The sequence below is a fragment of the Myotis nattereri genome (assembly GCF_964212035.1).
Source record: "Myotis nattereri genome assembly, chromosome: 3".
Taxonomy (NCBI): domain Eukaryota; kingdom Metazoa; phylum Chordata; class Mammalia; order Chiroptera; family Vespertilionidae; genus Myotis; species Myotis nattereri.
The window spans coordinates 213,959,652-213,973,866 of NC_138077.1; the positions used below are offsets into that span (position 1 = coordinate 213,959,652).

General features: G+C 63.6%; 1 protein-coding gene across 1 annotated transcript in view; it reads left to right on the forward strand.

Moving 5' to 3' along the window:
- The window catches only part of NPHP4 (nephrocystin 4), a 52,861-nt gene that overhangs the window by 30,616 nt on the left and 8,030 nt on the right, over positions 1–14,215 (forward strand). Inside the window, exons 11-20 of the mRNA XM_081085495.1 lie at positions 196–303; positions 1,683–1,831; positions 1,947–2,138; positions 2,388–2,575; positions 5,412–5,572; positions 6,577–6,757; positions 9,549–9,674; positions 10,150–10,358; positions 11,277–11,503; positions 11,724–11,895. Coding sequence (XP_080941621.1) covers positions 196–303; positions 1,683–1,831; positions 1,947–2,138; positions 2,388–2,575; positions 5,412–5,572; positions 6,577–6,757; positions 9,549–9,674; positions 10,150–10,358; positions 11,277–11,503; positions 11,724–11,895 — 1,713 coding nt within the window. The remainder of the gene's footprint in view (positions 1–195; positions 304–1,682; positions 1,832–1,946; positions 2,139–2,387; positions 2,576–5,411; positions 5,573–6,576; positions 6,758–9,548; positions 9,675–10,149; positions 10,359–11,276; positions 11,504–11,723; positions 11,896–14,215) is intronic.

Below are 14,215 nucleotides of genomic sequence, written 5' to 3' on the forward strand. Positions count from 1 at the left end.
GGAGAGGCCACAGAACCCTCTCTCTCGATAATTCTAAGGACATGGAAACAGCTGGGGGTCCAGAGCAGCTGCTGAGCGGGGACCGTGGGCCTCGCCGCCTTCCGTGGTCACCTGGAGCCTCCTTCCCAGCGCCACGTGGGTGGGGCCTCCACGAGGTGACTGAGTGGCTGATCTCACCAGCTTTCTTCCCTCCAGCTGTCCCTGTCCCAGCTCGCAGCCTCCCCACCGTCCCCTACTCGTTGCCGCGCGGCCAAGCCCTCTTTCCAGCAGCCCGCCAGCTCCGAGCCCTCGGGGGCCCAGGCGGTAAGTGCGCCCTATCCCTCCCGGGTGGTGGCTCCTGACGCGGGGAAGGCGATTTGCCAGCACGCAGGGCCCCTGGCTGGGTGACCGGGCCATCCCGGGTTCCCTGGGACACGGGGTGACCGGAGCATCGTGGGTTCCCTGGGACACAGGGTGACCGGAGCATCGTGGGTTCCCTGGGACACGGGGTGACCGGGCCGTGGTGGGTTTGGGACACGGGGTGACCAGGCCGTGGTGGGTTCCCTGGGACACGGGGTGACTGGGCCGTGGTGGGTTCCCTGGGACACGGGCATGGGGCCGTTCATGCCTCAGGATTCGCACCATGAGCATTGGGCCTGGACCTGCCAGCGCTCGGTTGAGGCCTTGCTCTGTGGAGAAGCAGCGGGAAGCCGCCTGGGTCTCTGGGCGCAGGAGGGAGAGGGATGAAGAGAGAGGCTCCCAGCGAGGCCCCGCCCGCCCGCCCGCCCGCCCGCCCGCCCGCCCGCCCGCGGCAGCCATGGCCTGGAAGAGCCCCGTCCTTTCATCCCCTGTCACCTGGGGACCCACGCGGAGTTGCCTCTCAAAGTGGCCGGTTCACCTGCACACTGTGTCCCAGTCTTGCCTGCACGTCTGGGGGAAAACAGTCCGTGTCCTTACCTGTTTGAAGGCGTGGTGCCCTGTTCTAAGCACAGGGCGGGGCGGGCCGGGGCGGGCTGCGGTTGTCCACAGCGTCCGCACTCACAGGTGAACCCTGCCTCGCCCCGTGCACACCGGTGCCTGTGTTCGTGGGGAGCTTGCCTCTGTTATTTTTATTGCTGTTTAGTCCTCACCCGAGGAAGGTCTGTTGATTTTAGAGCTCGCGCCTCTTGTATTGTTGTGTTGCCCGGGCATACGGTGTCCCTCTGAACTGAGACGGACTGACCGCCTGGGAGCGGGCTTGGCGGAGGGCGTCCTGGGTCCCGCAGGCCTTTCCCTTGGACAGGTGTCGTGCTCTGGAGGGAAGTGGCCGGCGGTGCGAGTGGCGCGGGGACAGGAACGTGTTGAAGGAGGTTGCGTGTCTTGCCCGTAAACGCCGTTTGGTGGGAATGAGCCTTCTCGGGCAGCACGTCTCTCCCAGGGCACTGAGTTCATTAAATCAGCAATTCCTGCCTCGCTGCCTGTCCCCTCACACAGAATACAGCGCCCCGATAAATTGGAACTCCAGATAAAACATAACTTTGTGGTCTAAGCCTGTCGCAGATGTTCCACGGGACACGCACTACAATTCCTCATTGTCCGCCCGAGGTTAAGGCCGCCGAGCCGCCTGTGTTTCTATCCGCTGATGCCCCCGCGGGGCAGCCGCTCAGGGATGGGCGCCTAGACCCAGCCTCCTGGGCCTTACCTGGGCCTCGTCCCGTCGGCAGGAGCTCCCCCTGGAGGGCGGGATCGCGCACCTGGAAGCTGACCTGAGCCCCACGCCCGTGGTCCCGGGGACCTGTGTCGCTGAGCAGTTGCAGGAGCTGCCCTTCGCCCCCGTGCACGCCCCCATCGTTGTGGGGGCCCAGGCCCGGAGGTGAGGGGTGGCTCGGGAGGGACTCGGCAGACAAGTGCATGGAGACCGCGTGGCCCTCTGAACCCAGGCCGTCGGGCGCCCTTCCCTGAGGCCGCTGAGCGTCTGTGTGTTCCAGCTCCGGAGGCAGGCTCTCGCGGGCCTGCATGGCGCTCCTGCAGGCCGCCGGCTTCCCCGAGATCCTGGACGCCAGCCAGCAGCCGGTGGAGGCCGTCAGCCCTGCGGACCCCGTGAAGTTCAGCCTGCAGAGGGAGGAAGCCGACCGTCTCCGGGGCAGCGAGGTGGTGCTGCAGTTCCTCGCCTTCAGCAGGTGCGCTCTCTCTCGGACTGTCTGCTGCCCTGGCCCTGGCTTGTGCACTTGGTGCACCGAGTAGAAACCTGTGTGGTCCGAGCTGGCAGCCCTGTGCTCAGGTCTCAGTAGACGGCGGGGTGCGCCTGACGTTCCGTTTGGCACGGCCTCGCACAGCGTTCCTGTGCCGTCAGCCACCTCGCGAGGGGGTGACTGCAGCCCGCTCTCCGCCGAGGACACTTGACTAACCCGCGGCTCTGTCGGACTCAGGGTGCCCGAGGACGACCCGGGAACGCCGTGGCCGCGCACCGTGTATTTCACCTTCCAGTTCTACCGCTTCCCGCCCGCCACGACCCCGCGGCTGCAGCTGCTCCCGCTGGACGGGGCCGGGAGGAGCCGCTCGGGGCCCCTGTCACACATCCTTGTTCCCACCAGTCACCACGGCTCCTCCGATGCTGGTGAGCCACACTTTGTCTCAGAGTCTTTCTGTTTTTTTAAAATTATCACCTGAGGATATGTTTTCCATTATTTGTAGAGAGAGAGCGGGTGGGAGGGAGAGAGAGAGAAACATCGATGTGAGAGACACATCGATTGGCTGCCTTCCAAATGCGTGCAGTGGGGCTGGGGAACCGGCAACCCAGGTACGTGCCCTTGACTGGAAATCGAACCCAAGACCAGCTCAACACTCTAACCACCGAGCAACCAGCCAGGGCTGAAAGTTTCATTATAAAAAAATGCTGTACAGTGAAAAATTCTAAACACATGCAGAATCTGAGAAACTAGTATGCGTCACCTCTAACAGTATGGCTGTATCCCTACCAGATCTCCAACCTGCGTTACCATTTCCTTGTATCATTTCACCTGTGGTTTCCTTATGTATATCTGAAAAACTAGAGTCTTTTTGAAAAAACAAACTCAATGTTATCCCACCTAAAAATTAATCACTAATATCATCGAACATCTAGCCAATGTAAAACTTTCCCCAATTTCATACCATTTTTTAGTAGTGTGTTTATTTTTTTTTTTTAAATATATTTTATTGATTTTTCACGGAGAGGAAGGGAGAGAGATAGAGAGTCAGAAACATCGATGAGAGAGAAACATCGATCAGCCGCCTCCTGCACATTTCCCACTGGGGATGTGCAACCCAGGTACATGCCCTTGACCGGAATTGAACCTGGGACCTTTCAGTCCGCAGGCCGACGCTCTATCCACTGAGCCAAACCGGTTTCGGCAATAGTGTGTTTAAATCAGCTCCTTGCGTGGCAGCGGGGACTCACGTCTCCTTTGTCTGGTTGCTGCCACCGTCCCACCTGTTTTTGATGGTTTTGTTGACGTGGCCACGTGCTTTCCCGGAGTTCCCCACAGCCTGCACTTGGGATTTGCATCCCAGAGGTGCTCCCACTTTGAATATAAACCCCTTTGCATTTTGAGTTCCCAGAGAGAAATTTGTCCAAAAATTCAATTTCCTTGCAAGTTGAAGTCCAGAGAAATTAAACTCCAAAATCAAGTTTTCTTGTCAATGTGAATTAAAACTCGAAGTCCAAAATTCTCAAGTTAGAGTCTAAAAAAAGTTTCTTGCAGTTTCTTATACAGCAGAGTCTCCATCAAAAGTGTCCCTGCCTGAGTGTCCCCCTTCCGGGTGTCCCTGCAGCGGGGCTTCCCCCTGCCTGGGGTCCCTGCAGCGGGGCGTCCCCCTTCTGGGTGTCCCTGCAGCGGGGCGTCCCCCTGCCTGGGGTCCCTGCAGCCGGGCGTCCCCCTGCCTGGGGTCCCTGCAGCCGGGCGTCCCCCTGCCTGGGGTCCCTGCAGCCGGGCGTCCCCCTGCCTGGGGTCCCTGCAGCCGGGCGTCCCCCTGCCTGGGGTCCCTGCAGCCGGGCGTCCCCCTGCCTGGGGTCCCTGCAGCCGGGCGTCCCCCTGCCTGGGGTCCCTGCAGCCGGGCGTCCCCCTGCCTGGGGTCCCTGCAGCCGGGCGTCCCATCCTCCCCGCCCCTGATGGGCAGGCCATTCCTTAATGCAGTGGTTCTCAACCTTCTGGCCCTTTAAATACAGTTCCTCATGTTGTGGCCCAACCATAAAATTACTTTCGTTGCTACTTCATCACTGTCATGTTGCTACTGTGATGAATCGTCATGTAAATATCTGATCTGCAGGATGGTCTTAGGCGACCCCTGTGAAAGGGTCGTTCGACTGCCAAAGGGGTCTCGACCCACAGGTTGAGAACCGCTGGTTTACACTAAGATTTGCTCTTGGTGGTGTACATGCTACATTTTGACAGATGTTTAACATCATATATCTACTGTGACAGTGCCGCCCTGAGAAGTGCCCCTATAAGCTGTCCCCCTCTGGCCCTCACTCCATTTCCCTCGGGCCCAATACCCCGCCCCCCGTCCCCCGTCCCGTGTTGTGTCCTCCCCCCAGTGCTGTGTCCCTGTCCGGACCCATTTTGTCCTCCCACCGAGAGCACTGTCCTGGTTTTGAGGGGAGCAGAGGGGACTTTACTGGGTGGCCACCCACAGGGCTGAGGTGGCTGGGGATGGGGTAGGACCGCAGCCTGGCCCAGGCCGCATGGGTTGCTGGGTAAACGTTCGCCCCCTCCTCCCGGAGTTAATATTCTGCTCATCGGGGGGCTTTGTAAAGATGGTTACATTATTCATGGGAAGGGGGAATGTTGTTTTGAATGTGGTCCCAGCATGGCTGTTCCCTGCACCTCGACTAATGGTGATTTCAGTGGCATTTTTGTCGATTTAGGATGAATGATGACGCCATGTGGGGACCATGAAGGCGGCGCCCACCTCTTAGTACGAAGCCTGATAGTCCAGAGTGGCCCTCGCAGGGGCCTGCTCCCCGTGGGGCTGCTGCCTTAGATCCGGGGTGTGTGGGGGGGAGGGGGGAGGGGGAGAAGTTGGGGGTGGGGCTGGTGGTGGTGGTTCTGGTCTCCGCTGGCGTGTGCTGAGCTCTGGTGTGTGAGTGACGTGCAGCTTTGACAGGAGATGACTGACTCCTCCCTGATTCCTGAGCCTGAGCGTGACTCCTGCAGCCGTGGGGCCCTGTCGCCCCGCGTGGCCCGATCCCCAGGACTCAGGGAAGCATCAGTCTTCGTTTGGGAGGAGTTTGTTGAACATGTTGGAAAGCAGTGTAGCCTTCGTGTGTTAATTTGGACTTTGATTAACGTGTTTATTAAACTGTAGCTGTGACGGAAGCAGGAACTAGCATGACCAGAGCGGGAACCTCTTCACAGTGTGAGGATGAGAAATGACCCCTTGTGTTTGGACTCACTTGGGACCTCTCGGAACAGGGCCTCCGGGCTTCCAGCTGAGGTACCTGGTGGACCCCGGGTTCCTGAGGCCGGGCGAGCGGCGCTGGTTCACCCGCTACCTGGCCGTGCAGAGCCTGCAGGTGGACGTCTGGGACGGAGACTCCTTGCTACTCATCGGCTCGGCCGCCGTGCACCTGAAGGTAGCGGCGCCCCGGGCCGGGCGCTGTTGAGGGGCGGGGTCCTGACAGGCCATCAGTTCCTTGTTCACAAGTTAAAAACGCCCCCAAGCTCTCCTTCCCGGGAGACGTTTTCACGGGGCTGGGTCCCTGAGGCTGGGTCCCCTGGCTCAGTTCTTCTGGTTCCCACAGGCTGACCAGCCAGGTGGTGTCACCTGCTCCTTCAATGGGAGACGTCAGTCCCCAGACAGCCCAGGCGGCCTGGTTCCGGCCCTGGTTCAGTGGGCAGGGACAGGGCCTGCGCCGGGTTCAGGATCCTGCTTTTAGAGTTCCAGCTGGACTTACAGTGGAATCCTTTCTCTGGGGACTCTCCATCCCCCATACGCTGAGACCTAAAGTCTGTGTTCATCCCTCCGGCGGGGGAAAGGGGGGCGCAGGAGTCCCAAGGCTGGGGCGCAGTCCCCCCACGCGTCCATTTGTGTGTGAGACGCGCTAGCCAGAGGTGAGGCGGCCTTCCCGAGGCCTCACAGGGAGAGGCCCGCTGGGCCAGAGGTGACCTGTGACCCCATCATCCCTGGGGCCTCACTGGCCGTCGGCCCAGGCAGAGGAGCCGAGTCGGGAAGGTCCTGACCATATGGGCCTCCCTTGCCCGCTCGGACCATGGCCTCTGGAGGTCCTGCCATCGGCTCCAGCTGCCAGGCCTCCTCCGACCCTGCGTCCCGTCCTGCGGCCCCCGGGCTGGGGGCTCTGTGCTCGGCACCAGGCCTGGCATGTCCCTTGGCCTGTCCTGCCTGTAGCCCCGTCTTGGTTCTGAAAGATCCGACCTCGCAGCTTTGATGTAGAGATGGGGTTTGCCCGGTGTCCCGCCTTGTCCTGCTGCTCCGTCCCCTCTCTCCCCACGGAGGGGGCTCCCGAGGGCGGCTCCCGGGTGTTGACGTGGTGGGTGAATTTGTGGAGAAGCCTGGCCGGCACTGGGCTCGGGTTCCAGGTCGGATCTGCTGGGCGGTGACGTGCCTTCTCCCCGGCAGCACCTCCTCCGCCAGGGCCGCCCGGCCGTGCAGGTCTCCCACGAGCTCGAGGTCCTGGCCACCGAATACGAACAGGACGCAATGGTGCTGAGTGGAGATGTGACTGCGCCTGGCAGCGTCAGGCCGATCGGCGTCCACACGGTGGTGAAGGGCCTGCTGCACCTGACCTTGGCCAACGTGGGTAAGAGTCCCGACGCTTTGTGTGGCCTCTCGTCCTTTCCTGGCAGCCACTCGCCTTCCCAGCTGGAGCATGAGCTCCGCAGGTGGTGGCACAAATTGTGGGCATCGTATAGGAGTAGGAGTTAGCAAAACTCTTATTAGTTTGACCACTGAGCCTGCCCTTGTCTGCCTGCCCTGCCCTTGTCCCCTGGGCCTGCCCTTGTCTGCCTGCCTTTGACCACCAGGTCTGCCCTGGGCCAGTTGTTTGTGCTCCTGATTTCTGATCAGGATTCGGGCGGTTAGTCCCCTGGCCTGGCCCTCATTTGTTCGTGGTGCTGTCCCGGGGCCTCTGTGACAGTCCTCAACTACAGCGACCAGGAGAGCTTTTCCGTCTCAGAGGAGGGAGACAAATGTGCCTGGACGTGTGTAACTTGGGGGCAGGGCCCGAGAAGCACGCCTTTAGGGCCCAGCCTTGACCTTCGCCCCATGGTGCCCTGCGCCCCGAGAGTGGCTGGGTAGGGAGCCTGAGCCCCGATCCCCCCTCCACCTGCAGGGAGTCTGGCCTGGAGGTGGCCTTCTGGGTGTGACTGAGGCCTCTGACCGGGGAAGAGGTGGCCTGGGCAGAGGGCCGGTGGCCAGCCCACTCCGCCGCCCTGGAGGGCCGGTAGCAGGACCGGGGTTCTGGGCAGAAGTGAAAGCTGGATGACACCAAGCTGGTAGAGGATGTGGAGCCGTGTCTGCCCGGAGGACTCAAGCCTCTGTTGCTGCATCGGGAATTTTCCACTCAGAACCCGGCCTGAGCGTGAGGCTCCGCCCAGGGGCCATCCGCAGTGTCAGCACCGGCGTCAGCACAGCCGCCCGCGAGCCCGGCAGCGGCAGGTGCGCGCTCATTAAGGCGCCCGGTTTCTGCCGCTTGTTTACAAATGCAGCATCCAGGGCAGCTGGGAAATAGACAATGTGGAAGCAGCAAAACTCAATTAGGTTCTGGAGAAGTAAACGAGCCACATGTGAGCAGCAGACGGGCTCAGAAGCGCGCAGGCCGGGAGCTGCAGGCCGCTGCCAGGATTGTGCGGGTTATTTCTCCATTTAATCACGAGCCCACAATGTGCACGACTCCGGGTGCTACAATCTTATCTCCAGAAGAAAGATTAGCTCCATTACGTGTTATCTTCAATTGTCATTTTCATGCTTTGCCTGCGAGGGAGAGATAAGCTCATGGGAGAGAGTCGGAGAGACCTGCTCGCGAGGCGCCACGCAGACGCGCACGGAGCGGTTAACAAAGGACGAGCGCGCGTGCTGCACGCCGTACCTGCGTGGCCGCGCGGCAGTTTCCTGTGTATTTGTTGTAGCTTTTATTTCCGTATAAACGGCTGTTCTGCACCAGGCAGCAGGCACAGGCCTGCAGACGGGGTGATGGCCGGGGAGCCTCCTGGGTAACCGCAGGGTTCCCTGCCCGGCTCACCCTTGCCCGTGCAGCGCTAAGCCTCCTGCGCTCAGATCTTGCGGGGCCTGGAGGGAGCGGGGCCTGGAGGGAGCGTCGCTGCGGCGCGCGGTCTCTGTGGATCCTTCCGTGGGACCTTGTCCTCGGCCAGTGGCTTCCTGGCTCGGACAGGCTTTGCTGCCCAGCAGCCTGCTCCTCAGCGGCCTTTCCGCGTCCTTGGTCATGTCGGCGTCCAGGAGCCCGTCCTTTCCTGGACCCCAGTGTCCTGGGTGCGGGGTGGCCGCTGGTCCCGGCTGCCTCCTGGGGGAAGGGGTGCTCTGAGCCCGGCTCTGGGGTCACATCCCGTGTTCTCACGGTGAAAGGACAAGGGGTAGGGGTGTGCACCGTGACAAGTGACCGGAGTTTGGGGTCCGCGCATTGTGGGAGCTCAGGGCTGCGAGGGGCCCTGCGTATGGGAGGGTTCGGCTCCGGCGGCTGCTGCGATCCCACACGCCGCCTGTCTGTTGCGGGGAAGGAAACCGGCAGCAGTTTCCGACGGAAAACAGCCCTGGGGAGTTCGGGTCCTGGCCCTGCGGCCCTTGGTGTTGTGCACACGTAGGCTCAGCTTTTCCAGTTGATAGAGAACAAACCAGCGTCCAAGTACAAGCGCAGGAAGCCGGGGACCTCGTCTGTCCAGGAGGGGACGCGGGGCCCTGCTGCCCCACAGGCCGCAGGGGCAGTCAGCCCGAGCCCGAGCCCCCAGGACGCTGGACCTGCCCCTGCGCCGTCGGCCCGGGTCCTGACCTGCGCGGTTTCCTTGGTCTCTGCGTGTCTCTCAGGCTTAGCCTAGGCCGTGCTCATTGCAGTCGGTGTGGGGACCAGAGGTGGCCTGGCCGGCAGGCCTGCAGGGGACCCCTCGCCACAGGAGTGGGTGGAGGAAGCTGCGGGAGAGCCCGCCTCCCTCCGTGTGGCTGAGGCCACTGTGCCCGCAGTGAGTGCAGGTGGCATGTGCCACCTGCTGGGCAGTTGGGCAGTGGGCTCTTGGGACGGGGCACAGAGCTTGCCAAGACCTGTAGGGCCACACCCCCTGGTGCAGAAGAAACGGTGCGGAGCCAGGAGCCTGGGCCACCTCTGAGCTGGTGGCAGGGAGGGAGGGCTTGGGGCTTGGGGGGGGGGGTGCCACCCTGAGCTCCTTCTGGGTCACGTGGCTGTGGACAGCAGGGAGGGGCGAGGTGACCAGGGCAGTGCTGACGCTGGGGCCCTGGAGCAGGCTGCTGTCTCCTCCATGCTCGGCCAGAGGGGAGGGTGGCTGGTGGACAGCGGGCCTCCTCGTGGGCACGTGCCCTCAGGCTCTTACTTGTGGAGATGTCTCACGGAGGCGCTTTCCGCCTAGGTCACCTGTGTGAGCAGAGAGGGAGAGAGGCCAGCGCGCTGCCACCTTCCAGGTTGCGGGTCATCTCGAATGAGGGAACCGGCCGCTTCGACGGAGGCAGCCTCCTCATGCACGGGGCCCCGAGACGTGAGTGGGTGGGTGGGTGGGTGGTGCGTGGGTGTGATTGGCGTGGGGTGGGGTGGGGTGGAGCACACCGAGGCAGAGAAGGCTGCACGCGTGCAGGTGTGAGCGTGTCGTGTGCACGCCCCTCTGGACCTGGGCGCAGAGTGATGGCCGCCAGTGCCCCTGAGTGCCCGCCTCCTGGGCCTGCGGCCACTCGGTTCACCACGCTGGGCAGGCCCAGCGCTCTGGCCCGGGCTGGCAGCCTGGTATCGCGTAGAGAAGCTTAACCCTACGAGCGGCCTGTTTGTGGGCGGCTGCTCCTCTGTGGGAACAGGAAGTGGAGGAGAGTCAGGAGGAGCGTGGACGGAGGTCAGAGCTCCTCCGACTTGTGAACGGGAGGGCGTGAGGGGACAGCTCTGCAGTCACAGGAAAGAGCAGCCAGGTGGCCGCATCTGCTCCAACAGTGAACTTTGACCTCTGGCTCCTCTGAACCTTCTAGGGGTGAAAAACGTGGTCCAGGCACAGAAGCTGGCGGATGTGGACAGCGAGCTGGCTGCCATGCTGTTCACGCCCCTGCCGCCGGGGAGCAAGGGGCCCCGGGGCGCCGTGCGGGAGGGGGACGCGGTTCGCAGGCGCAAGCTGGAGCGGATGAGGGCTGTGCGTGCGCAGGAGGCCGGCGGCGAGCAGGGCTGCCGGAGGAGCGTGCTGGTGAGCACTCCCTGTTCATCCAGCATGGAACCAGCCTGGCCAGCGGCCCCGCTCCACTGGGAAGGTCTAAGCCCCCCAGGGAGGCCCCCGTGGAGCAGGGCCACCCCCATTTTCAAACCCCAGCAGAATGCAAGGCGCAGCTTCGCCCCGGCGTGGGAGGGCCGGCGTTGTGGGTGATGCAAAGTCATTTAAGTCAGAAATGGAACCGGGCCCCGCCCTTGAGTTCCAGCCCAGAGGCGGTCCGGTGGCCTTTCCCCGGCGTCTGGCCGCCTGTGTCTGGAGGCCCGGCCTGGGGTGGCCCTGCTGCTCTCAGTCTCACAGGCCAGCCCTGGGCCCCACTTTTTAGTGGGAGGCTCTCCAGAAAAGCAGCCGACCTCCAGCCTTGGAGCACCCCTGAGCGGCCAAGCCCGCGGAGTCACGGGCGAGGAGGGAGGGTTGGCGGGGACCCACAGCACTGCCCCACGGCAGCTGCCCAAGGTCCGGACCCCGCTGGAGGCTGTCGGGCAGGACACTCCCCTCCAGGGACTCTGCTGCAGACAGGGCGCCTGCTGCCACCTGTCAGTGTTGAGGGGGCTCTTTTCTCTTTTCTTGGAAACCTCTGACTCCCATTCCCCGCGGTGCCCGGAGCCGGCCTCCTGGGTGTGGGGTGGTGGCGGCGGCGTAGTCAGTCCGGCGCTTGCAGGGCAGACCCCACCTCCCATGGGTAGAGAGCAGCCAGGAGTGCCGCAGGCGTCCGTGGAGGGACAGGCGTGCCCTGCTCCGTCCCTGGAGCTGGGGCCCAGCCGGACCTGCGCAGACCACGTGAGGGGGGAGGGGGGAGTCCAGGAGAAGCCGGACTTGGGGGCGGGGTGGGGAGGTGGGAAACAGCCTCGAGGAGCGCGCCCAGGACGTGGCCCTGGCTCGGCTGGTGTCTCGCAGGCTCAGCAGAACGTCCGGGCTCAGCATGCGCGGGACCTGCAGGTCATCGCCGCCTACCGGGAGCGCACCAAGGCCCAGAACATCGCCAGCGCGCTGAGCCTGGCCATCACCGTGGAGCACACGCTCTACGCCTCGCTGGGCACCGCGGAGTTCTTCGAGTTCGCCCTCAGGAACCCCCACAACACGCCGCACACTGTGACCATCGAGGTGGACAACCCTGAGCTCAGGTGGGGCAGCTCGGAGGGGAGGGGCCAGCTCGGAGGGGAGGGGCCAGCTCGGGGGGGTGGGGCCAGCTCAGAGGGGAGGGGCCAGCTCGGAGGGGTGGGGCCAGCTCGGGGGGGGGGGGGTGGGGGGGGGATGGGGCCAGCTCGGGGGTGGGGTTGGGCCCTCCCTGTGGGTCTTGGGGCCCCAGGGGAACGTTCTGGCTCAGCTCCGCCTCCCGCCCAGCCTCATCGTGGACAGCCAGGAGTGGAGGCACTTGAAGGCCGCGGCCGGCCTGCACACGCCTGTGGAGGAGGACATGTTCCGCCTGCGCGGCGGCCTCGCCCCCCAGCTCTTCCTGCGCCCCCGGGAGACCGCCCACATCCCCTTCAAGTACCAGACCTTCTCTGTGGCGCAGGTGGGCCTCCCGGAGCCGAGGGCTGGTCGCCAGGCACACAACATGGGGACCAGGGGCCCTGAGCCGCCACATGGCTGAGCCTTCGGGCGTCGCCTCCGCGGCCTCGCACCCCGGCACCCACGCTGTGCGCGGTGGCCCGACGCCTCGTGTTCCCTGCGTGCTGGTTTGGGGGGGAGGGGGCGGGGGCAGGAAAGGCGAGGCCGTCTGAGTCCACTAAACCGGTCATGAGCTTCCCCAGACCTCAGAGCTGGGGCTGCCTCCCAGCCCGGCCCCTGCAGTGAGGGCTGCGCCCTTGTTACCGCCCTGTGTGCTCCCCAGAAGAGGCCAGGCCCGAGGCTTCCTGTACAGACGTGAGGAGCATGCGTACGTGTGCATGTGTGTGTACGTGCGTGTGTACGTGCGTGTGCATGTGCGTGTGTGCATGCGTGCGTGTGCGTGATGGGGAGGGTGTGGGCACGTGTCTCCTTGTTGGGATAGTGACCTTGAGGTCAGCTCTGTGGGATGATGGTCACCCCTTAAATGGCCTGAGGGATCCCAGGGCTCGCAGACTTCCCGGGGGCTCTGCACGCACTGTGGGCAAGAGGTTAAGGGCGGGGGTGAGTCGTCAGGCCTCTGGCTCCAGGCAGAGCTGGGTTAGCGGCCCCTTCTCCACAGCCGCGCAGCCTCCCAGCCTCTGGGCAGCGAGGCCGGTCATAGCAGCCGCTGAGCGTCCCTGTGAGGTCGCTGAGAGGTCCCTAAGAGGTCACTGTGAGGTCGCTGTGAGGTCGCTGTGAGGTCGCTGTGAGGGTCGCTGTGAGGTCGCTGTGAGATCCGCTGTGAGATCCGCTGAGAGGGTCGCTGTGAGGGTCGCTGTGAGGGTCGCTGTGAGGGTCGCTGTGAGGGTCGCTGTGAGGTCGCTGTGAGATCCGCTGTGAGATCCGCTGAGAGGGTCGCTGTGAGGGTCGCTGTGAGGGTCGCTGTGAGGGTCGCTGTGAGGTCGCTGTGAGGTCGCTGTGAGATCCGCTGAGAGGGTCGCTGTGAGGGTCGCTGTGAGGTCGCTGAGAGGGTCGCTGTGAGGTCGCTGTGAGGTCGCTGAGAGGGTCGCTGTGAGGTCGCTGTGAGGTCGCTGAGAGGGTCGCTGTGAGGTCGCTGTGAGGTCGCTGAGAGGGTCGCTGTGAGGTCGCTGAGAGGGTCGCTGTGAGGTCGCTGTGAGGTCGCTGTGAGATCCGCTGAGAGGGTCGCTGTGAGGTCGCTGTGAGGTCGCTGTGAGATCCGCTGTGAGATCCGCTGAGAGGGTCGCTGTGAGGGTCGCTGTGAGGTCGCTGAGAGGGTCGCTGTGAGGTCGCTGTGAGATCCGCTGTGAGATCCGCTGTGAGGGTCGCCGTGAGGGTCGCTGTGAGGTCGCTGAGAGGGTCGCTGTGAGGTCGCTGTGAGGTCGCTGAGAGGGTCGCTGTGAGGTCGCTGTGAGGTCGCTGAGAGGGTCGCTGTGAGGTCGCTGAGAGGGTCGCTGTGAGGTCGCTGAGAGGGTCGCTGTGAGGTCGCTGAGAGGTCCGCTGTGAGATCCGCTGTGAGGGTAGCTGTGAGGTCGCTGTGAGGTCGCTATGAGGTCCCTGTGAGGTCGCTGAGAGGTCACTGTGAGGTCGCTGTGAGGGTCGCTGTGAGGTCGCTGTGAGGTCGCTGTGAGATCCGCTGAGAGGGTCGCTGTGAGGTCGCTGTGAGGTCGCTGTGAGATCCGCTGTGAGATCCGCTGAGAGGGTCGCTGTGAGGGTCGCTGTGAGGTCGCTGAGAGGGTCGCTGTGAGGTCGCTGTGAGATCCGCTGTGAGATCCGCTGTGAGGGTCGCCGTGAGGGTCGCTGTGAGGTCGCTGAGAGGGTCGCTGTGAGGTCGCTGTGAGGTCGCTGAGAGGGTCGCTGTGAGGTCGCTGTGAGGTCGCTGAGAGGGTCGCTGTGAGGTCGCTGTGAGGTCGCTGAGAGGGTCGCTGTGAGGTCGCTGTGAGGTCGCTGAGAGGGTCGCTGTGAGGTCGCTGAGAGGGTCGCTGTGAGGTCGCTGTGAGGTCGCTGTGAGATCCGCTGAGAGGGTCGCTGTGAGGTCGCTGTGAGGTCGCTGTGAGATCCGCTGAGAGGGTCGCTGTGAGGTCGCTGTGAGGTCGCTGTGAGATCCGCTGTGAGATCCGCTGAGAGGGTCGCCGTGAGGGTCGCCGTGAGGTCGCTGAGAGGGTCGCTGTGAGGTCGCTGTGAGGTCGCTGAGAGGGTCGCTGTGAGGTCGCTGTGAGATCCGCTGTGAGATCCGCTGTGAGGGTCGCCGTGAGGGTCGCCGTGAGGTCGCTGAGAGGGTCGCTGTG